The sequence below is a fragment of the Candoia aspera genome, chromosome 8 (assembly GCF_035149785.1).
Source record: "Candoia aspera isolate rCanAsp1 chromosome 8, rCanAsp1.hap2, whole genome shotgun sequence".
Lineage (NCBI taxonomy): Eukaryota > Metazoa > Chordata > Lepidosauria > Squamata > Boidae > Candoia > Candoia aspera.
This window is the reverse complement of record NC_086160.1, coordinates 72,250,690-72,273,514: the sequence shown is the minus strand read 5'-3', so window position 1 is coordinate 72,273,514 and position 22,825 is coordinate 72,250,690. Positions and strand designations below refer to the sequence as shown.

General features: G+C 40.0%; 1 protein-coding gene across 2 annotated transcripts in view; it reads left to right on the top strand.

The window, feature by feature from the left end:
• Positions 1-22,825, top strand: part of CTNNA2 (catenin alpha 2) — a 586,207-nt gene that overhangs the window by 476,926 nt on the left and 86,456 nt on the right. For both annotated transcript variants that reach the window (XM_063310026.1, XM_063310025.1), the window contains exon 10: positions 20,200-20,292. In XM_063310026.1, the coding sequence (XP_063166096.1) occupies positions 20,200-20,292 (93 nt within the window). The remainder of the gene's footprint in view (positions 1-20,199; positions 20,293-22,825) is intronic.

Genomic DNA, 22,825 nt, shown 5'->3' with positions numbered 1-22,825 from the left:
AAAGGGTGTAATATCAGTGACTTTCATTTTTTAATGGAGTCACATTTATAATTGCTGGGAAGGGTCCCCAAACCCTTCAGCTCAATGACCCCTTCATGAAGTTTCAGATTGTTCATCAACCCCCAAATATGTATTATATGAAAATAATTCAATACATACTACATTAACTAATAATACTACAAACAACAACAACAACAACAACAACAACATTGACCGCTTTGGGGAACCCTGGCCTACAGCAACAGATTCCAAATAAGATTGAGATGACCTTTTCTAAATGTGTATCAATCAAGTGGGGATGCAATAACTCTGAACTTTGTAAAACAAGTAGGATTTTCAATTCTACCTTATGCAGAAATCCATACTCAACTCTCGTGACTTCCATCACTCCCTTGGAAAGCTAAAGAGCTCCAGCATGTTTTGTGATTTTAGCTGCACTTGCTTGAATTGTGAATTGATCTTGTAACTGAGATTACCAGATCTGGGCTGCACGAATCCAGACAGCCAGTTGATGGCAGCAAAGGAATTAGTGCTTTCTTTTTTAGGTATCACTCATAGAGCTTCATGAATTTTCACGATACAATTAAAACACAAAATATAGAATATAGAACAGATAGAACACAAGTCTAAAAAAGAAAAAAGAGAAACTAAAACAGTGCAAGAATAGACAGAAAAACATAAAAGACAGGTGACTTCTGACCTTCTCCAACACCGATATAAAAGCACATAAAAGTTAATATCTTGCTATTAATTAAACATTTGGTAACATTGTTTCTCTAAAATCAAACCATTTAATCATCAAAACCCAAAATCAGAACTTCATTTTTTCCATTACAAGCAAACAGTCCAAAAGTGGCTTCCAAACAAAAACAAATCCAGTTACAGCATTTTCTCTTATCACTGCTGTCAGTTTAGCCATTTGCGCCAGTTCCATTAACTTAATCACCCAGTCCTCCATTGAGGGAATTTGTGGTTCCTTCCATCTTTGAGCATATAAGAGTCTTGCTGCTGTTATCATATATAAGGGCAGAGCTCCATGTTGCTTCTCAAGCTGTTGGTCCATCAAACCCAAGAGAAACAGCTCCGGTTTCAATTTAAGTCCACTTTGAGAATCTTTTGAATAATAATACCTATTTGATTCCAGAATTTCTTAGCTTTTCCACAAGTCCACCATAAATGAAAGTTCCTTCACCCTCATTTGATGGAACATTTGATACCCCATTACACATTTTGGACAGCTTATCGGGAGTTAAATACCAATGGTACATCATTTTATAAAAATTCTCTTTCAAATTATAATTCAAAGTAAATTTCATACCTTTGTTCCACATATTCTCCCATTGTTCAAGCATAATATTATAACCAAAAGTCTTAGCCCATTTAATCATACAATCTTTAACATATTGATCTTCTAAATTCAATTGCAACAACATTTTATACATTTCCTTAATAAGATGCTCATTGTTTGTACAAAGTTACATTTCAAATTGTGCTTTGTCATTAACAAAATTATATACCTTCTTATCCAAATTAAATTGTTCTGACAATTGTGCAAAATTAAACCAGTGACAAATATGACCTTCCAATTCTAGTTGTTCCCTTGTTTTAAGTTTAGGCATCCTTTCTTCAAAATTCAGCAAATCTTCATATCTCAACCAGCTTGGTTTGCCTGCCATCTTTCGTCTTAAAAAAGCTTCTTGAAGGGACAACCGCATAGGTACATTAGGAGACAATATTGGTTTATATTTATGCCAAACCCTCAGTATGGCATGCCTAACAAAATGATTTTTTAAATCCTTATTAACTTTAACTTTATCCTACCACAAGCAGGTGTGCAACCAAAATCAGAGATTTCTAATCTCTAATTTCAGTTATTTCTTGTCCTTCAAAGTCACCCAATCTTTCATCCATAGCAAACAGCAGGTAACAAAATACAATTTCAAATCAGGCAAATTAATCCTCGTTCTTTGGCATATTGTAATAATTTATACTTGATTCTTGGTTTCTTTCCTTGCCAAATGAACTTAGAGATAGCTTTCTGCATTTTTTAAATGGTAAATCTGTTGTCAGAATTGGTATTGTCTAGAAGAAAACCAACATTCTAGGTAAAATATTCATCTTAATCACAGATATCTGACCCACCATGGACAGATGTAATTTTCCCCACCTTAACAAGTCTTTCTTAACATCACTCCACAATTTAACATAGTTATTCTGAAACAACATACAATTCCTGTTTGATAACGTCACTCCCAAATATCTGACCTTTTTTTCAATTTTAAAACCAGTCTTGTTGTTGTTGTTGTTGTTTATTCGTTTAGTCGCTTCCGACTCTTCGTGACTTCATGGACCAGCCCAGGCCAGAGCTTCCTGTCGGTTGTCAACACCCCCAGCTCCCCCAGGGACGAGTCTGTCACCTCTAGAATATCATCCATCCAACTTGCCCTTGGTCGGCCTCTCTTCCTTTTGCCTTCCACTCTCCCTAGCATCAGCATCTTCTCCAGGATGTCCTGTCTTCTCATTATGTGGCCAGAGTATTTCTGTTTTGCCTTCAATATCATTCCCTCCAGTGAGCAGTCTGGCTTTATTTCCTGGAGGATGGACTGGTTTGATCTTCTTGAAGTCCAAGGCACTCTCAGAATTTTCCTCCAACACCACAGTCCAAAAGCATCGATCTTCCTTCTCTCAGCCTTCCTTATGGTCCAGCTCTCGCAGCCATATGTTACTACGGGGAACACCATTGCTTTAACTATGCGGACCTTTGTTGTCAGTGTGATGTCTCTGCTCTTAACTATTTTATCGAGATTTGTCATTGCTCTTCTCCCAACGATTAAGCGTCTTCTGATTTCCTGACTGCAGTCAGCATCTGCAGTAATCTTCGCACCTAGAAATACAAAGTTTTTCACTGCTTCTACATTTTCTCCCTCTATTTGCCAGTTATCAATCAAGCTGGTTGCCATAATCTTGGTTTTTTTGAGGTTTAGCTACAAGCCAGCTTTTGCACTTTCTTCTTTCACCTTCATCATAAGGCTCCTCAGTTCCTCTTCGCTTTTAGCCATCAAAGTGGTATCATCTGCATATCTGAGATTGTTACTGTTTCTTCCAGAGATTTTAACTCCAGCTTTGGATTCCTCAAGCCCAGCATGTCACATGCTGTGTTTTGCATACAAGTTGAATAGGTAGGGTGAGAGGATACAGCCCTGCCGTACTCCTTTCCCAATCTTAAACCAGTCCATTGTTCCGTGGTCTGTTCTTACCGTTGCTACTTGGTCGTGTTACAGATTTCTCAGGAGGCATACAAGATGACTTGGTATTCCCATACCGCTAAGAACTTGCCACAATTTGTTATGGTCCACACAGTCAAAGGCTTTAGAATAGTTAATAAAACAGAAATAAATGTTTTTTCTGAAATTCCCTGGCTTTTTCCATTATCCAGCGGATATTGGCCATTTGGTCCCTAGTTCCTCTGCCTTTTCTAAACCCAGCTTGTACATCTGGCAATTCTCGCTCCATGAATTGCTGAAGTCTACCTTGCAGGATCTTGAGCATTGCCTTACTGGCATGTGAAATGAGTGCCACTGTTTGATAGTTTGAACATTCTTTATTGTTTCCCTTTTTTGGTATGGGGAGATAAGTTGATTTTTTCCAATCTGATGGCCATTGTTGTGTTCTCCAAATTTGCTGGCCTATTAGCATGCATTACCTTGACAGCACCATCTCGCAAGATTTTGAACAGTTCAACTGGGATGCCGTTGTCTCCTGCTGCCTTGTTATTAGCAATGCTTCTTAAGGCCCATTCAACCTCACTCTTCAGGATGTCTGGCTCTAGCTCATTGACCACACCATCAAAGCTATCCCCAATATTTTTATCCTTCCTATACAGGTCGTCCATATATTCTTGCCACCTTTTCTTGATCTCTTCTTCTTCTGTTAGGTCCTTGCTATCTTTGTTTTTGATCATACCCATTTTTGCCTGGAATTTACCTCCAATGTTTCTAATTGACTAAATTTTCTTTAGTCGATCTGATTACGGTGTTGTCCATCTGGTAAAGTCCATGTAGAAAGCCGTCTCTTAGGTTGTTGGAAGAGAGTGTTTGTTATGCAGAGTGAGTTGTCTTGGCAAAATTCTATCAGCCTATGTCCTGCTTCGTTTTGTTCTCCCAGGCCATGCTTACCTGTAATTCCAGGTGTCATTTAACTGCCCACCTTAGCATTCCAGTCTCCTGTGATGAAGATAACATCTCTTTTAGGCGTGTTGTCCAGTAGGTGCTGCAGATCCTCATAGAACTGCTCTACTTCAGCTTCTTCAGCATCTGTGGTTGGGGCGTTTGGATCACTGTGATGGTAGATGGCTTGCCCTGAATTCGAATTGAGATCATTCTATCATTTTTTGGATTGTATCCAAGCACTGCTTTAGCCACGTTACTATTAATTATGAAGGCTACTCCATTTCTTCTGTGGTCCTCTTGTCCACGGTAGTAGATCTGGTGGTCATTTGATGTGAAGTGGCCCATTCCAGTCCATTTCAGTTCACTGATGCCCAAAATGTCTATCTTTAATCTTGACATCTCACCAATAACCACATCCAATTTGCCCTGGCTCATAGATCTTACATTCTAGGTTCCAATGGTGTGTTGATCCTTAGAACATCGGATTCGCCGTTCACCACCAGCACCGTTGGCTGCTAGCCGTCCTTTTGGCTTTGAGCTAGCTGCCTCATCACGTCTGGGGCTAGTTGAACTCATCCTCTGTTCCTCCCCAGTAGCATTTTGACCATCTTCTGACCTGGGGGTCTCATCTTCCGATGGTATCCCGACATATCTCTGGTTGTACTGCTCCATTTAGTTTTCGCGGCAAGAATACTGAGGTGGGTTGCCATTACCTTCCCCAGGGATCGCATTTAGTCTGACCTCTCTGTCATGACCTTCCCGTCTTGGGTGGCCCTTCACGGTTTAGCTCATGGCATCACTGAGGTGCTCAAGCTCCAGCACCACGACAAGGTAACAATCCTTTGCTCGGGAGAAAACCAGTCTTACCTATCAACATTTTTTGATTGTGTATAGTCATTTTCTTGAGCGACATCTTTGTTTTTTGTTTATTTACTTTAAGTCCAGCTAATGACCCAAATTCCTTTAATTTCTTCATCAAATGTTCAACAACATTCAAAAGGTTTTGTAATATTAAAACAAAATCATCCACAAAGGCCCTCAGTTTGAAGACCTCCTCCTTTATCTTCAAACCCTTATTTGATCATCTTGTCTAATGTCTCTATTCAGGACTTCCAAAACTAAGTTAAAAAGTAAAGGTGACAAAAGACATCCTTGTCTTGTTCCTTTCTGGATATGACAAGGCTCATTTAAATCACCATTGACAATAATGCACGCTTTTTGAGGCACATAAATTGATTTAATTCCTGGAATAAAATTCTCTCCAAAGTCCATATTTTCCAAAACTTTGAACATAAAAGTCCAATTCAATTTGTCAAAGGCCTTCTCTGCATCTAAGAAGATGAGAGCTGCTTGCTGTTCACTGTGTTGCTGTAGATATTCTATAATGTCCAAAACTGTTCTCACATTGTCTCTTAATTGCCTTTTGGGTAGAAACCCACGTTGATCTTGGTGAATAAAGTCCTGTAAAATTTTCCTCATTCTTTCAGCCAATACTGAAGCAAATATTTTATAATCATTGCTCAACAATGAAATTGGTGTATAATTCTTAGTTAGAGTGATATCTTGGCCTTCTTTTGGTAAGAGTGCAATGGCTTCTTTTGGCTTTTTTCCAAGAGTCGGGCATTGCAGAGCCCTGCGAAATAGAACTGATTGATCTTTGAAAGGGCTGAAGAAGCTGATCCTCGAAGCACCCATGATACAATGCTGGCAAACCATCTGGACCTGGTGCTTTCCCCAGTTTGGTTCTTTTATAGCTTCCACTGTTTCAAAAGTAGTTATAGGATTGTTCATTAATAATTTCTGTGATTGTGAGAGTTTTGGTAATTTCTGTTTCTCTAAATACTCATCTATCTTTTCCAGAAAGACTTGCCTTTTGTACAAACTGGGGAAAAAAAGTTGTGGAACGATTTCTTAATTCCTTCATTGTCCATTAATTCAATATTTCCTTCTTGAATTTTTAAAATCATTTTCTTTTCTCTTTCCTTCCTTAATTTATAGGCCAACCATCTTCCAGGTTTATTGACAAATTCAAAATGTCTGTTTAACATAATTCAATTTTGTCTCAATTTCCCTCACAGTCAACATGGATAATTGTTGGTGTAGATAATCTAAGTTGATATAAAATGCCAGTATTTTAAACTCCTCTTGCAATCAACCAAAACATTTTTTCTGTAAAAAAGCTTCATTCAGTCTCCATCTAAAAGCCATCTTTATTTTCAAACTTACTGGATTATGATCAGAGAAAGCCTTTGGTAAGATATCAACCTTAGAAATTTTATTGGCTAAATTATTTGAAATCCATATCATGTCAATTCTTGAAAAGGATTTATGTCTTTCTGAGTAAAAGGTATATTCCATTGCCAATCCATTTTAGTGTCACAAGTAATCTACTATTGCCAAATTGTTTATCATGTCAAAAAAGGACTGTGGGAGTCTTTCTTGTTTAAGCTTAATTTCCTTTTCAGGTGTCTTGTCCAATCATGAGGAAGTTACACCATTCCAATCTCCTAGTAGGCACCAGCTTTGATATGAAAAAGATGACAATTCATTGAGAAGGTGTCTAAACATTTACTTTTATCCTCATTTGGTAATATATCCCCACAACAATAGATTTAAGTCCATTAAGCTTGACTTCCACTGCTATATATCTGCCATTTTCTTCAGAAAGCAATAAACACGGTTTCAATTGTGGTTTAACATATATTACAAGTCCAATTATCTTCTTCAAACCTGCAGAAATAAATTCCTCTCCCAATTTTTTATTCATCAAATATTTAATTTTTTTTTTCCTTATATGAGTCCTTATTTGAGTCTCCTATAAGCATATCATATCATGGTTTAATTTCTTCAAATAATGATTTTTTTTTTCTTTTGTGCGGGGCATTTGCCCCATTCACATTCCAAGTAAGGACAGTGCAAGCCATGATTAAGCAGACATCTGATCAAAGTCCTTGGAGGTAGCACCCATGTCTACACCTTGTAGAGCAGATTCTTGGGGTCTAGTTCCGGGTACAGATTTCTCATCTACACCCTGATCCAAAGTAGTTCCCTATCTAGCAGAAAATCCTTGGCCTTACGGATGGAGGTCAATCTGAATCTTTGCTGTTGGAACATAAAACTTACACCTTCCAATCTCCCTCCCCCCTTTTTTGTGAGGTCCAGCAGCCAGATGTGTAACCTAATTAGCCATGACAAGTCACATTGCCTGGGGTGCACCACAAGGAGGCTAGTCTACATTGCACCGAGTTGGGCTGGGAGAAAGTGACTGGCCCAAGGTCTCCCAGCCGGCTTGCATGCCTAAGGCGGGCCTAGAACTCTCCTACCACGCCTGCTTGGCTCTTGGGCTGAGAGAGAGGGACTGGCCCAAGGTCACCTAGCCGGCTTTCATGCCTAAGGCAGGACTAGAACTCACAGAGTCCTGGTTTCTAGCCCAGTACCTTAACCACTGGACCAAACTGGCTCTCATCTTTCCCATCAAAAGTGTTTAGTGTTTTCTATAGCATTTTGCTTCCATCTAGTACGCCTCCATTGTTGTGGGGATATATTACCAAATGAGGATAAAAGTAAATGTTTAGACACCTTCTCAATGAATTGTCATCTTTTTCATATCAAATCTTGAAGCCCAGAAGCAGTAGCCCAAATTATAGGTCCAGGTATCCCAACACAGATGTAAACTAATCTTTTCATTATTTTTAAGGCTTCATCTGTTAGTTGTACTTAATGTGTTGAACTTGCTTAGCCATATCTCCTCTTAAAATAAGGGAAATCTACTTTTACAGATAAATATTCAGTGTCCCCTTTTTTTGTATTGCAAAATCTAGGGAAGTCAACACCCAGTTAGCTAACTTCCCATTCTATTATTCTGTTCTTTCTATTGTTACCCCCATTTCTGAATTTTTAAAAAGGTCCCTGGCAAGGACATTTATCGTAAAAGGCATTCTTTTTCCCATGCAGTTTTTGTGAAGGCATTAATTTTCAGAAACAATTTTCCCTCATTTATATCTTTTGTGCATTGTTTTTAACTGATGTATGGCTTTTGTCTGCATTCCTAATTGTGGTGCAAAATTCAGAGATGTGTGTACGCTGAAGCAGAATGGTTTTTCATCTGAGAGCTGGGTCAGAAAGCTGAGGTGAGGCTGGGTTAAAACATCAACTGACCTCCGCTGTCCCAACATAGAACAACCTGATAATAAACTCACAAAAGTTATTATGCTTCAGGTTTCATTTTTTTTTTCTGAGCTACGTAAGATATTAATGTACTCAGTTTTGATGCCCAGAGCAAAAAGCGAAAACCTCTGCTTTTTATAATTTTAGTATCTGCCTTAAGGTACCAGCTTCTTTTAGTAACTTAACAAATTAGGAGAGTGAAAAAACAAGCTGAGGCCTTTCTGTAGGGGTGGGGAAAGCTGTGTTAGTCTTTTGCAGCAGTCTCATGGCAATATATAGACTAGAATGTGTAATATTTGATTATGTTTCCATGGATTGCAGTCTGTTCATCTGACATAAGCATTATAGTCCTGAAAAATGAGCATTATGTTTGTTTTTTTGGACATGTATAAGGCTGCCCAACCTGACAATGGGTCTGAGCAGCATACTGGAAAAACAATCATACAATGCAACATAAAAACAAAACAAAACACCCCAAACGTCAAAAGACAGCCACTGTTAAAAGACAATTCAAAATTCAGGACTACCCATTCTTACCCAAGGTCTGGGGGGAAAGCCAGGTTTTCAGAGCTCTTCAGCATGGCCCAGGGGTGAGGGGTGATGTATCTCAGGGGCATGGGTGGATATAGAGTACAATGTCTGCGTGTGTCTGGGCATATGTGTATACACACACAGAGTACACACAGCTGCTGCTTGGCGGGAAGCAGATGAGAAAATTCAGAGTAAGAGACAGTGGGAATAAGCTATAAGCAGCAGTTGCATGTCATTGATGAGCCAGTTAACGTCTTTGGTGATAAGAAACCTCGCATTTGCTAAATCCATGGGAAATGGTGTTAAACCTTTGAGCAATTGGTCTTTGTAAGTCCTATTTCTCTGGGATTGTGACCTTGAAGACATGGACATAGTCCTGGAGAACCCCACTGGAATTTGGTCATTTCTGATGTTAAGCCTGTGCCCATTTTTTTCTGTTGCAAAGAGACTGACCTTTGCAGAGATTGCTCTGGGACGCTGCTGACCAACGATGGCATTTGTCACCTTGGAGGATGAGAAACTGTATATTTCCTTGAGGGGGTGATGATATTATTATGCCCTCTGTTAATTGCCTTACCAAAAAAGATACAGGATCAGACTGGGCGTTGGGGCTTACCAGCAGAGAAGTTTCCTATATCTGTATCATTATACTGTATGTGGTCTGTTGATGTTGGTTAGAAGCTGCCTAAATTAGGTTCTGTGGTATCTGAAAACAAATTCAGGCTACCAGTGCTGTGGCCTTGAAAGGGAAGTATCCAGAAAAGGTAGTTAATAATGGGTGATACCTTTGAGCTGAGAGATATTAGTGATTGTTTTGCATTAGTGATTGTTTCCTGGCCTTTCAGAGGAGTCTGAAGACCTGGTTCTGCCGCCTCGCTTGGGGTGGAGAGGGGAATAGGTCTCCATGTGGGTGGCTGCTATAGACCACTCCTCCCACACTTGGACTGTTTTAGATTCTTTCGCCACTTGGACTTTTTATCTTTACTCTTATTTATATTATTTATTACTGTAATTTTATACTGTATATTTTATGACTGTTGTTTTAATTGATTATTGTAAGCCGCCCAGAGTCCCCCGATGGGAGGAGATGGGTGGGGACAAATTAGATAAATAATATTAAATAATAATAATAGTTTTGTTTTCTGTTCTGAATAGTAGATAATTTCTGGGAACCAATGTGGCTGTATTATTTGTTTTGTTATCATGCTTTGTTTTCTATTTCGGTGAATACTGAGTGATCAAATCCTTTAGTAGTGTGTTTCTTTTGGCTAGATCTATCCAGATGTGGTCATTGATTGGGCCTGGCTCTTAAGCGATGAGTTTTGGTGTCTTCTGGATACCAAGGTGGAAGTATGTAAATATGTGTACCCATCAGCTGGTTTCCTACATTTAGTGATGCTTTTCTGTAAATTGATCAGGGTAGCATTCACAAAGTTCTTACTTGGATGTGACTAGGTTCATCATGAAATTGGAGTGAAAATTATAGAACTTCTAATTGAACTCAACCTCTCCATGAGTCTGGATAGTGCAGGTCTCATTAATGGATTTTAAGTAGAAAAGTGGTTCCTGTTTTAAGAATAAAGATAGATTGTGCTGATGGACAAGTTTTCCTTACTTTGAAGCTTCCATGAAATGTAAAAGGACTCGTAGAGGAGAAATGGAAGATCCATCTCCATTCCCAGCATAGAACTCCAGGTCACATATGGCTTATTAAACTTGGAACTGAAATTACTAAGAATATTCAAACAACAATAGCTTACTGCATTCATTCTTAGTATTTACTTTATATAGGTGCAGATGCAGAGTATGCACAATTTGAAAAGGAAGGAAAGAAGGAAGGAAGGGAGGGAGGGAGAGAGGTTGGTTTCCATTTTCTCTTTCATTTTGTGCCCAAGAGTTAGTTTCTGAAAATATTTCTTTGAGTTATACTTACTAGAATTATGAAAATTGTATTGAGTACTACTACTGTCTGTGTGTGTGTGTTATTTGCTTGTTTAAGCATCATAGGAAAACTCTTCTAATCAGAGAGCTTTGAAATTGAAAGAAAGGGAGCACAATTACATATAAATGGCTTTTATGTATTTATGAGCTAATAATGCTCTTCTGAAAAAAAACACGGTAATCTTGCTTTCATGAGTTAAACCAAGAATCTCTGAGGACTGTGATAATATGTGAAACCTAATCAGTGATATTATCCCCATTGCAACCCTTAATCAGGTAGACCATACGGTTCAGTTCGTACTCAGTGGAAAATGTGTATGGTTTTCTTAGCGCTATAATAATGATTAAACCCAGTATCTAGAAAAAGGCAGATTTTAGAGATCCTATGATTTAGTGATGTGTACTCTGTATAATCTATATTTAATGTTGCAGTAGGCTAAACCCTATATGAAATTATTCTGCTCATAATGTGGATGTTCTTTGTCCCTCTTCTGTTTTCAAACATTGTTCTGTCCTCTAGCCTTGGAAGTTGCAACTTCCAAGAAGCTTGTCTGGAGGACAAAAAGAAAGAGACCATTCCTTGGCATTGGAAAGATTGCAAAAAAAGGTACCAACTAACTCTCCAGGAAAGACACTCTCCTTAACTGAGGTGTCATAGCTGAAAAGTCCTTCCTGTCACTTTGTCAGGGACATTTGTGTTGAGGAGTGAGAAGGAGACAAAGGAAAAGTGCTAAAGAAGTAGAAGGAGATGTGTCCCTCTAGAAATAGCTGTTGAGTCCCTCAGCTCCAGTCCATAAGTTCCACATCCATCTTCTGATTTCAAGGCTACACCCCATCCCCTTTTCCATAAATGCTGCACTGTACCATACTGGCTACAAAAAGAAGGAAATAACAGTCATAACATTGACTGACTAGCATTTCTAATAAACTCTCCAGTAAAGACTTTGTTATTAAAAACTGATCTCTGATTTAAGTTTATCAAAGTTTATCTTTGCTCTCACAGTTTATTTGAGAGTAAATTGGAGAGAACTTTGCTCTCAAAGTTTATTTGAGAGAGCAAAGTTTATCTTTGCTCTTAAAGTTTATCTTTGTTGTGTCCTTTAATGGCAATCCCTGGAATTAATTAGGCCTGATTCTAAGGAAGAAGCAGCTCAACATCTCAGGAAAGATCCCAGGTTAATTTAATATATTGTGTTACTTTGTGCCAGTTTGCCTCTTTAGGAACTGGAGGGAGCTGAGCCTCTTGCTTCACTGGTTTCCAATGTTGCCTCCTCCCTCCCTCCCTCCTTCCTCCTCCTAAGGTGTGCAACAGGCTGGGGAAGCAAGGAGGAAAAAAATCCTAATTCCACTCAAAGATTAAACATTGAAAAAGAACCCTCCCTTTGGGGAGAGAGAAACAAGAAGAGATCAATGTGACAATTTATTTCTGAGCTTTGCAGGAGGAATTCTGTCAGTCTGGCACTATAAATTTCCCTTCTGCAAAGGGAAGCAGCATACATGGGCAACATCAGGATGTAAAAAATGTTTGTCCCCTGCCTCAGAAAATTCATCAATCTCGCTGTCGCCTCCAAGTCAGTCTCCCCATCCTCCCAGGTTGAGAGAACTAGCTCTGCTGACACCCATAGTTTTAGGGTGTTTCCTTCGCAAGACCTCCTAATAAAGGTCTTGTTCACACAAGACACACTGCACACACCCATTACTGCTCTTTTCAAACTCAAGCTCTGATCAGTGGCATCAAAGCAGATCAGAAAAGTATTTCCTATATACCTCCCATTCTGTATCATTTGCCACTTTGAAGACTGAGCAGATGCCCTGTGCAGGCCTTTTGACAGTTTGGTCTAGTAGTTAAGGCAACGGGCTAGAAACCAGGAGACTGAGAGTTCTAGTCCCGCCTTAGGCATGAAAGCCGGCTGGGTGAGCTTGGACCAGTCCCTCTCTCTCAGCCCAAGAGCCAATCAGGCGTGGTAGGAGAGTTCTAGTCCCGCCTTAGGCACAAAAGCCAGCTGGGTGATCTTGGGCCAGTCCCTCTCTCTCAGCCCAACCCACCTCACAGGGTTGTTGTCGTGGGGAAAATAGGAAGAGGAAGGAGTACTAGGTATGTTCTCCGCCTTGAGTTATTTATAAAAATAATAAAGGCGGGATAGAAAATAAATAAAAATTAAAAAAAATATATAAACAGGGATATGAGATAGGCCTGCTCTTTTTACCCCAACGTTCCTATATTTACAGACATAGAAATATAATTGTGCATTATTGGTGAATGCTCTTAGAAAGTTCTACTAGGTGGGAAATCTGGTAGGGCAAGTGTGCACAGCATTTGTACCTAGCCAATCAGGGTTACAACTCCCTCTCAGGTTTGCTGGGTAACGATGGGCAGCTTGTAACTGCAACAGACAAGGTTGCTACCCGTCCCATCCCTTTGCCCAATACAGTTCCTTCCAGTTCCCGCCCCACCCCGCATTAATTTTATTTTGTCTCACTTCCCACCACTTTGAAAATTGAAAGAAAAACGATCAGCACAAAAATCATCCCACATGTTCATACTCAGTTCCCATAGCATATGCATTTTTCCTCTTTTTCCCAATGTACCCAATCTCTTATTTCTCAGCCCAGTAAATAACATTAATCCCAAGGTTTTTATGGGTGTTAGAACTTCCTTCTACAAATCAGCGTGAAGGATGGGAGTTGAATCGGAGGTGTCTGCAGTGGGAGGGAAGGAGAGGGATCAAAGACATCAAGATGGCAGCTGAAGCCAAGGGGTATGGCCTGATCTGTGTGATTGCAGCCTCCATCTTGAGTTCTTTAATGCCCCGTATACCTTGGTTGACGTCCAATATATCTGGAAGATACTAGTTTGGGGAAGGCTGTGGTAAATACTGTTTGATCAGCTTGGACTACTTGGTTGAACAGCTTTCAGGTGCTGCTGTTGGAAGCATCATTTCACAATCAAATGCTTGTCAAGGTTATTGCAGAAATATAGTCCTGCTTTAAGTGTTGTTCATGCTCTGTTCTTGTGAGCCATCTTTATCTCCCAACTCATAAAGTTTTTCCAGACATGGGGCAGGAGGAAGGATAAAGTATTAGAGGCTTCAAACATTAATGACATACGGTGTGTCTGTGTCTGTGACTGACTGTGTGACTGTGACTGTGCAAAAGAGTATAGCTTAATTTCCATAGTACCCAGGAGTCAAATGAAATGTGGAGGTACAGGAATGACCAAAAGTAAGTGTATCTGTGTCTGTGTCTCTCTCTTTGTGTGTGTGTGCGTGTGTGTGTATGAGGAGCTGATTTTGGGAATGAATTGTCCATTTTGAACCGATTCAATAAAAAGCAGGGTGGGTTTGATGTAAATCAAACTGATTTACATTAGTAGTCAGGAAGATTCTCTCAGCCTCATTTCTAATAATAGTGCATTCTCATTGTCTGATAAAAGCTGAATACTTATTCTTCAACATTTAGATGTGCGTTTCTTTGCTAGAAGGTACATAGCACATAAAGCATTTATTTAATCAGTTTTCCCCCCAGATTAAATCCATCAAAAATAATGGAATGATAATCTAAAGTAAGCAAATAATATGATACCGGAAGGAACTGAACTATCTCTAGTTCAATTAATTGTTCTGAATGTTTGGAGGACATTTTTGACATCTGGAGGTTTGGAAGACATTTTGGATATATTAGAACAACCATTCTTCTCAGTATTTAAATTGAAATACAGTAATAATTTTGTTTGTTTTGGCTTTCCTTCTTAAACAAAGGGTAATACTTGTATTGTTATTTCAATAACAATAAATACACATGTTTCAGTTAACTGTGTTATATCTATAAACCATATTTTGAACATAAAAGTATATTTTCAGCCAAATGAGCCTAAATAACAAAATGAAGGATGGGTACATGGCGAATTCAGTCTTGTCATATATACATACTTACATACATGCGTTCCTTTATTCAGATCAAAAGACAACCTTTCTACTCTTCCAATTACCGAATTCTTTCTCACTTTTGAATGAATTGCTCCAAAGGAAGAAAACTGTCTACAGCACAGAAGAAACGACAGTTATTAAAAATTTCCCCTCTGCTCTTCGGAGCTGTAGCTTCCCATTAGTTGCTGTTAAAGTACTGTGAAATGTTTACTACATTAACCTGTGTTTTTGGAGCACTGGAGTGTTCTACTGGGGAGAGTATTCAGTGAACAGTCAGCCATGTGGATTAGTTCAGAGATAGCTTCACCTTCTTCTAAATATATTTTCATCTTGTATACATTTGCAACGTTATCCATCACTAAGCTGCATGCTGTATATCTGACATTCTTTCCACAATTTGCGATAGCTTCTACCACTACTTGTAACTATTTAGAACTGTGTCATTTCCTGAGGTATGAATTCTTCCATATATAGCATACCTGAGGTATGAATTCTTCTCTATATAGCAGAATCACTGTGGATATTGCACAACCCATGAAAACTGCTTGGTGGGTGGTTCTTTGAACACTTCTCAATGTCTTCCTTATATGCTTTCTCCCAATTTTTTTTTCCATTTTTCAGTGGGATAGGTGGACAGCCATTACACACTTTTATCTTGGGGGTGAGATCCTTCTCTCCCCCCCCCTTTGTGTTTTTGATGGGGAAGAGGTTGGGAAGCTTGGAAAGATAAGCTAGTGCTTGAAGACTTGATGCCAGTGGAATTAAAGATGTAATGTTTTCCATAGAAAGAAAGAGAAACCAAAGATTGCCTACTGGGAGTGCAATAAGAAATTCTACCTCTGTTAGCATGCTGCTAACCTGATGGTTATATTGCCACTTCAAGGTGCTACTTATGATGCCCTTTGAATGGTTTACAGGTGGTATCCAATGTACTTGAGAAGAGGCAAGATATATAGCACATTTTGAAGCCTAGGACACCTCTTTCATTTTGGTGATCATAAAAGTGAGAAAGGGTGTTTGAATGATGGCTGATTTTGTAATATAAGGCCTCCTTTTTTATCGGAACATTAATGTTTCCAGTCCGTGTTTGAAGGCCTTTAATCCTGCATTCTGCATCTGAGTTAAAGCATCTGATTCTTTCACTTCTGCCTCTGCATTATAATTACTGTTTGTTGTAGCTCTGGGGCATTTTAATGGAGAGGGGTATGCAAAACAGCAGCTGACTAGAAAACACAGCAGACTTGCTATTGGGCTCATCTTAAAGGAAACATTTCTAACCCAAATGCTCCAAGGCTGTTAGCAAAACGGCCAATTCTTTTGTCTCCCCTTCAAATAAAAATCTGATCTCACATGCTGGAGTCAAAAGCTAGGCTGGGGCACAGTATGTCCTGAAGGCTTCTGTTGGCATCTAGAGTAGGAGCTGTTTCCCTAGGTTTTGACCCAGCGAGGCATGCAAGCCACATCCTTGATACTGCCGGAGTGAAATGGGATGGTGGTGAAGGGGGCTCACTGAACAGATGGATCAGTACTTATATAGTGTTGTACACTGGAAATGGGAACAGATTAATGCCGCAAGGGAAGACCAAAGGAATGGTGGGGAGAAAGAGGACTATTTGAACTTATTCATGAATAATTTCCAACTGGTAGCATTGCCTCTGGGCAAAATAATAATACTAAAGCAGAATATTTATTTCAATACATGTTTGTTTCAACTGAGAATTCGAATTTGCAGTCAAAAACCTCTATTGTGATCCAAGCCAAATCTGGCTTTATTTTAATAAATATTTCACATTCAACCTTCACTGTTGTTGTTCTTTGGTTGGTTGGTTGGTTCATTTGTTTGTTAGATACTTCATTATTACGTTTTCAGGCCATGATCCCCTCTTGTGAACCCCACCTTCAGAAAAAGAGTAGTAATGCATACATAGGGGAGATATTAGAAAGTTAGCAAAAGTTGTTGTGGGGTTGTGGGATGTGTTTCTGAATCTAAGCTTGACTTCATGGGTGTTTTCTAGTCTTGGAGCTGAAGCTATCCCAGTCCATGACTAGTCTTTCACTAAGAGACTTCCTATAAAATATGTCAAAGTATTTGAAAACACTGTGATCATATATTCATGCAGCTGAAATACCACCTTCTTCCAAAATGGTTGCCTCTCTTGATATCTGGACTGTGATAGCCAGAATTCCCAGCCAAGATGATTAGACTGTTATAGCTACAACACAGTTGAAGGTACCGGTTTGGAGAAGGATGGCTTAAACAGCACATCTACTATAGATATCAACTAAATTTAAGGGGATGGGGAAGAAGTGATTACACCTCTATCTTTGCATCAAAAGTGGTTTAATGGGAGCACTAAGGCATTGGGGAGTATCTGGACCCAGTAGTACTAGTGCATATTGCTTTTGACCTGGCTGGATACTGGACAAAGTGAGCCCATCATTTTGTATAAAATGGCCTCAATGTGGACTCTCTTTAAGTGTACTGTTCTACTCTATGTCCTACTCTCATTTACCAAGCTTATCATTTTTTAAGCTGTTTGGGGGGTGTATTACACGTTAGATGGAAAGAATAATGGGGGGGTTACTTTGGGGATTTTGTCCGTCGCTCGCTGTCTCTTAATGCTAAAATCCAGGATCATCCAATGATGCTTAGTAAGGCAGCTGCCCAAGTAAAAGAAAGTCTATCCAGTACATCGGTGAATGATCAATGCTTGCTACCGCAAGATGTAGCCCATTTCCACACTTGTGAGTTCATTGCTTCTCGTAGCATTATCCAGCCGTTGCTATGGTGAACTCTCACTAATGAAGACAGGCTTTCTAGTGCCACAACAGTGGCTGAATGATACTATGAATCCCTAATGTGGACATGGTCGTGGTGATTTCCACCGACCCTATGCAGTTCTAAAAGAGCATGAAACACATCCATGGAGAATAAGGCTGTCATCTCCAGTAACTGAAGCAATCAGCCTTTTGATATTAGCTGGTGGGAAACATAAATAGGCGGGTGCAGTTTTGCCCATGTCTTGCTTGTGGGCTGCCTAGGAGGCATCTGGCTGGTGTTTGCAGAAACAGACTGCTAGAACAGATGGTTGGAGGCTGGAGGCTTCAAGTTAGCAGGTATGTGCCTTTCAACAATAGAACCCTTGGCAAAATGGATAGTGGTGGAGATGTTAGCAATGACCTCTTTGTTCGGAAGCTGTTGGCTTCTGCAACCAGACAGTGTTTAAAAAAAAATGGGTTCTGCTGGAAAGTGTGTGTGCTATCACTATGGCGAATGAAAGGAAAAGAAGCAGAAGATTGAAATCAATAAACTTATATGAAGGAAATCAGCTGATTAGAAAAACAGGAAAAGCAATTTACAAACTACACAGTGGGATGGAACTAGCACAGCAATTTTAGAGGACTTAACATTAAGGGGGGCTCATGTTTAAGTTACTGAAAGGAAGGGATTCACAAAAGTTGCTGCAGGGCCACATATGTACAATTTGCCTATCTTTAATATCTCAGGAATTGTCAACAACAAGCTTTATAGGCCCAAAAGAATTGGGGAGGGGGGCCCACGGGGAAATCAAGCACGTCTTCGGGAAAACTTTTGAGAGCAAATTTTGATGAGGATTCAGGGAAATATAGCTGGGAAATAATGTGGAAGATCTGACTGTGCTTCCTACTCAAATCCTATGATTTCAGATATTGTCTGAATATTTGGAGTGACAATGATTAATCTGTTTGACACTGATCTCAAATTCTTTGGAATGACCACAGAGTTGAGTCCATCCTGACATATCCACAAAAATTGTAATCCACTTCCGTTACAGTTTTCACGTCTTTACAGCCTCCAAATGGTGGGAAATTGGGTCATCATGATGAACAGGGACAATGAAGAAGGGGCTTAAAAGTCCCATGCTGTTCATCTGTGGACTACAGGAAGAATCTCTCAGAGCATAAAATGTGCCGTCCCTGCCACCAAGAATTGTCTTCTTGGCAATGGAGTTCATGCCACCCAGATTTTCTGCGGAACCTTTATAATGTACAAGTAGTTGATCCACAGATGATAAATGGAGCTCTAGGTCTTCCCAACTCTTTTTATTGAGTATGTGCATCTCAAAGTATCCCCTAATTATAGAGAATCATAAAGTTGGAAGGGAGATCAGGTCATTGATCTGTTCAGTGCAGGAACCGCTGAAGGATTTCAGACATATGGCTATCCTTCAAACCTGGAGGTTTGAAGACCTCCAGTGAAGAAGGACATATCACCTGATTTATTCTACTGGTGGACAGCCTTACCATCAGGACATTTCTCCCAGTATTCAACCACTCATTGGTTCTGATACTGACCTCTAGTGATAGTGAATTCCTCTATACGACCCCCCTCTCTGAAGACTGGAACCAGGGTTTTTCCCCCAATGATAATAGTCTCCAAGCCTGGTCTCTCTGTGGTCCCATTGTACCATTTTTATTTACCATCCTGTCCCCATAGCCAAAAATACCAGATTTGCTGAATAAATAATAAAGCAGTTGAGCTGTAGGATTGCTATAGCTTTTCTCATCAATAATTAAATAGTTCTGGAAAATAAGTTGGTCAATTTTTAGATCTTTGACCATTTTTACTTCCTTAATGAATTCCAAATTATGTCAGTTGTGTGGTTCTGTTATATCACATGCATGTAATAGCCTGACCACACACGCATTATTCGATGGCTTGTTAAATAAACTGTAGTGAGTGGGTTCATCTCTTGTCGTAAACTGTAAACTCAGGCTACCTGAGGGACCGTCTCATCCCCACAACATCGACCCACCCCACCCGGCCAGGCAGAGAGGGCATGTTATGGACCCCGTCGATAAGAGAATTCCATCTGGCGGGGTCCAGGAAGCGGGCCTTCTCTGCAGTTGCCCCCGCCCTTTGGAACATCTTGCCCCCAGAGGTGAGGCAGGCGCCTTCACTTCCGACCTTCAGGAGGGCCCTGAAAACCTGGTTCTGCCATCTTGCGTGGGGTGGGAAGGTGGGCAACCGTTCATGGGGTTGGTTCGTGCCTTAGACCCCCTCCCACCTGATCAGAATTTTTAACCTCTTGGATTTTATACTAATTTATATTGTATTTTATATTTGTAAATTGTTTTTATAAGATCTTGGTTGTTTATTATTGTAGTCTTAATTTTGTTGTAAACTGCCCAGAGTCCCTCTTTTGGGGGAGATGGGCGGTAGCAAAATTTGAATAATAAATAAACAAACAAACAAACTGTGATTTGTATGTCACTATGGTGGGCTTACACATTGCATTAAGCCAAAGTCATTTTGCAGCTTACTGGAATACATCATCCTTGCTTTTGTTCTTCATTTTGGGAAGAATATGGTTGACTTTTTTTCCCCCATGCATTTTGCTTGCTTGTTTGATTTTTTTTTTTAATGGAGAAAAATATTCTTATTTCCTGCATTCTGAAATTTATTTTGCTGACTTTAATTCCAGGTTGCCAATTTGGCTTGTTCCATTTCCAATAACGAAGAAGGTGTAAAATTAGTCCGGATGGCAGCAACCCAGATTGATAGCCTATGCCCACAGGTAAGTTTTAAAAAAAAAATCCCTTCTCACCCCTAAGGGTGGTATATGTAAACTACCAGACCTGGGAGTTTCAGGGTTGTGCAGAGTATCTTAGCTGTTCCTAGCACTATAATCTTCCAGGCAGAGAGCTCTGATGTTGTTCCTGGGATCTGTTGGAGCCCCTCTCCCAGCTTGGGAGTCACAGCCATGAGTGCTCGTACCACCACTGGGACCACTTTGGCCTTCACTTTCCACATCCTCTCCAATTCCTCCTCCAGGCCCTGGTACTTCTCCAGCTTCTCTATAAATGTAAATAATATAAATATAAATATATATGGGAAATCCTTGGAAGCTTCTGCCATATTAAAGAGCAAAAGATGTTTGATGTGCAAAACGCACAGAATCATGTCAGCTTTGAGCTTTTCATTACATGGCATGCATCCTTGTTTGTTTACAATGCTGCTTCAATGTGATTGACGCTCTGCAACTTACAAGTCTGCAATATAATCAACAAAGTACAATAAAAATCAATAAACACATCAGTACAATTCAGTGTTCATGGCATTGCATCTTACTAAGGGCAACAATATTAATCAATTTTATTTATACATACATATGTACATTTGTACATATAATTTATAGGCTGCCCAACTTCCAATGATGTTGGGTGGCTTACAGTTAAAAAAAGTAAAACTACATGATAAAAGAAAAGGAATTCATAAGCAGCCTGAAGTGAGTCATATTAAAATAATAATAATAAAAAAAATCCAACAGGGCTCAACCACTAACCTGTCCCAAGGCCTGGATGCTTAGCCAGATCTTCAGGAGCTTCCATCCAGATCTCTGGAGAAATATCATTCCAGAGGGCAGGTCCCATGACAGAGAACGCCTGGTATTGAGTCCCCCTACATAACACTGCTGAATTGATGGGGCCCAAAATGTGCCCACTGTGCCCAATCCCACTGGACAGAAGAAACAACTGGAGACAGGCGGTCCCTCAAATCTTGTTTCTGAAGCCCTTCCAAAACAGCTGGTCTTTATGAACATATGGAAGATAATGGGTGAAGGGGCCACTCTTGCCTCTGGGGGCAAAAAGTTCATAGCCCCCACACAGATTGCCAACTTTCAGACCTCACCCCACTCTTCCAAGAAGTAAGCTAGCCTACCATAGTCTAACTCCATCTTGAGGAACTTAAGAACATTCCCTAAACCTTTGCCTGTACTGTAGGTGTATTTGGCCACATCATAACAATGTAATATAGGCTCCCTCTCTGTTTAGCAGTCTATTACATCTGTAGGTGGTATTGCAGAGTAAGGTTTAAGTCAACCTTCAGTCAACTTAAGTCAACCTTCAGTCAAATTCAGGATTTTAATGTTCTTTGGGCCATCCCTGTCATGAGTTGATGAAGAGGCTCTAATTTTTCTAGTCAGAATTGCTGCTTGGATGCTTGAGAGTGATTGAATCATTTTCTTAAGCTCCCCATGCTGAGCCTTTCTATTTAATCTCTCCCACTCCTGTCTCTCCCATCTCTCAGCTTCCCTACAGCATTTGTCTTCTTCCTGTTGCTGCAACATTAACTGAAACATTCTCACCTATGGCTCCGAGGTTCCTTATTCAGATGTTTCTTGTTCAGTTATTGATACCGAGTTTTCTCCTGGCTATCTTGCTGCCAGACAAAGCCCTTAGCTCCCAAACTTCCTCTGTCTAGCATCTGAATCCCTGTACAAACAACAAGCTCCATCCTCCTAGTCTTTCCATACTCTCACAGGCTGCTCCAGGATTTTCCTCCTGGCCTTCCTCCTTACCCCAGGGCTGGAATCCTTGGATTTGGCAAGCTAGGTTGTTTCTCCTCTCTACTCCATGCTAACCTGGGGAAGACTTCTTCAGCAGCAAGTCCTGCAGCATCTGAAATAAAAAAAATCCCCTTCTCTCTGCTTTTCCTTTTTCTTCATATATTCTGACTCTTAGGCATGTGTGTGCCACTTCAGAGGTACATTCTAGCATATTTTTTTTTCCTTTTCTGTCTATATGCTCTCCATCTTGTGTTGAGTCATCTGCCTTCCATTAAAAAAAATAATCTATGACCTTGGAACAGACTCAACCACTTCCCTCCAGCTGGGCACTTCATCCTGTCACAAGGTCCCTTAAATGGGCAGATTCTATATGAAATAGGTGGCCTTGAAGATATTCAGGTCCCAAGCCATGTAGGGCTTTGATAACCAGCGCCTTCTTTTGCACTCGAAAACTAATTGTTAGCCAATGCAGCTCCCATGGCAGTGGTGTGACATGGCAGTAATGGGTCTAACTCACTGTCAAACAGACCACCATATTCTACACCAGCTGAAGATTCTGGGTGATTTCAAGGGCAGCCCCATGTAAACCAAATTATGGTAATCTAGGCAATAGGTGATATTGGCATGGTTGACTGTTCTCAGTCATTGCTTTGCCCAGATTAAGGAAAACACAGCTGTGTTGTTGTTTATTCATTTAGTCGCTTCCGACTCTTCGTGACTTCATGGACCAGCCCACGCCAGAGCTTCCTGTCGGTCAACA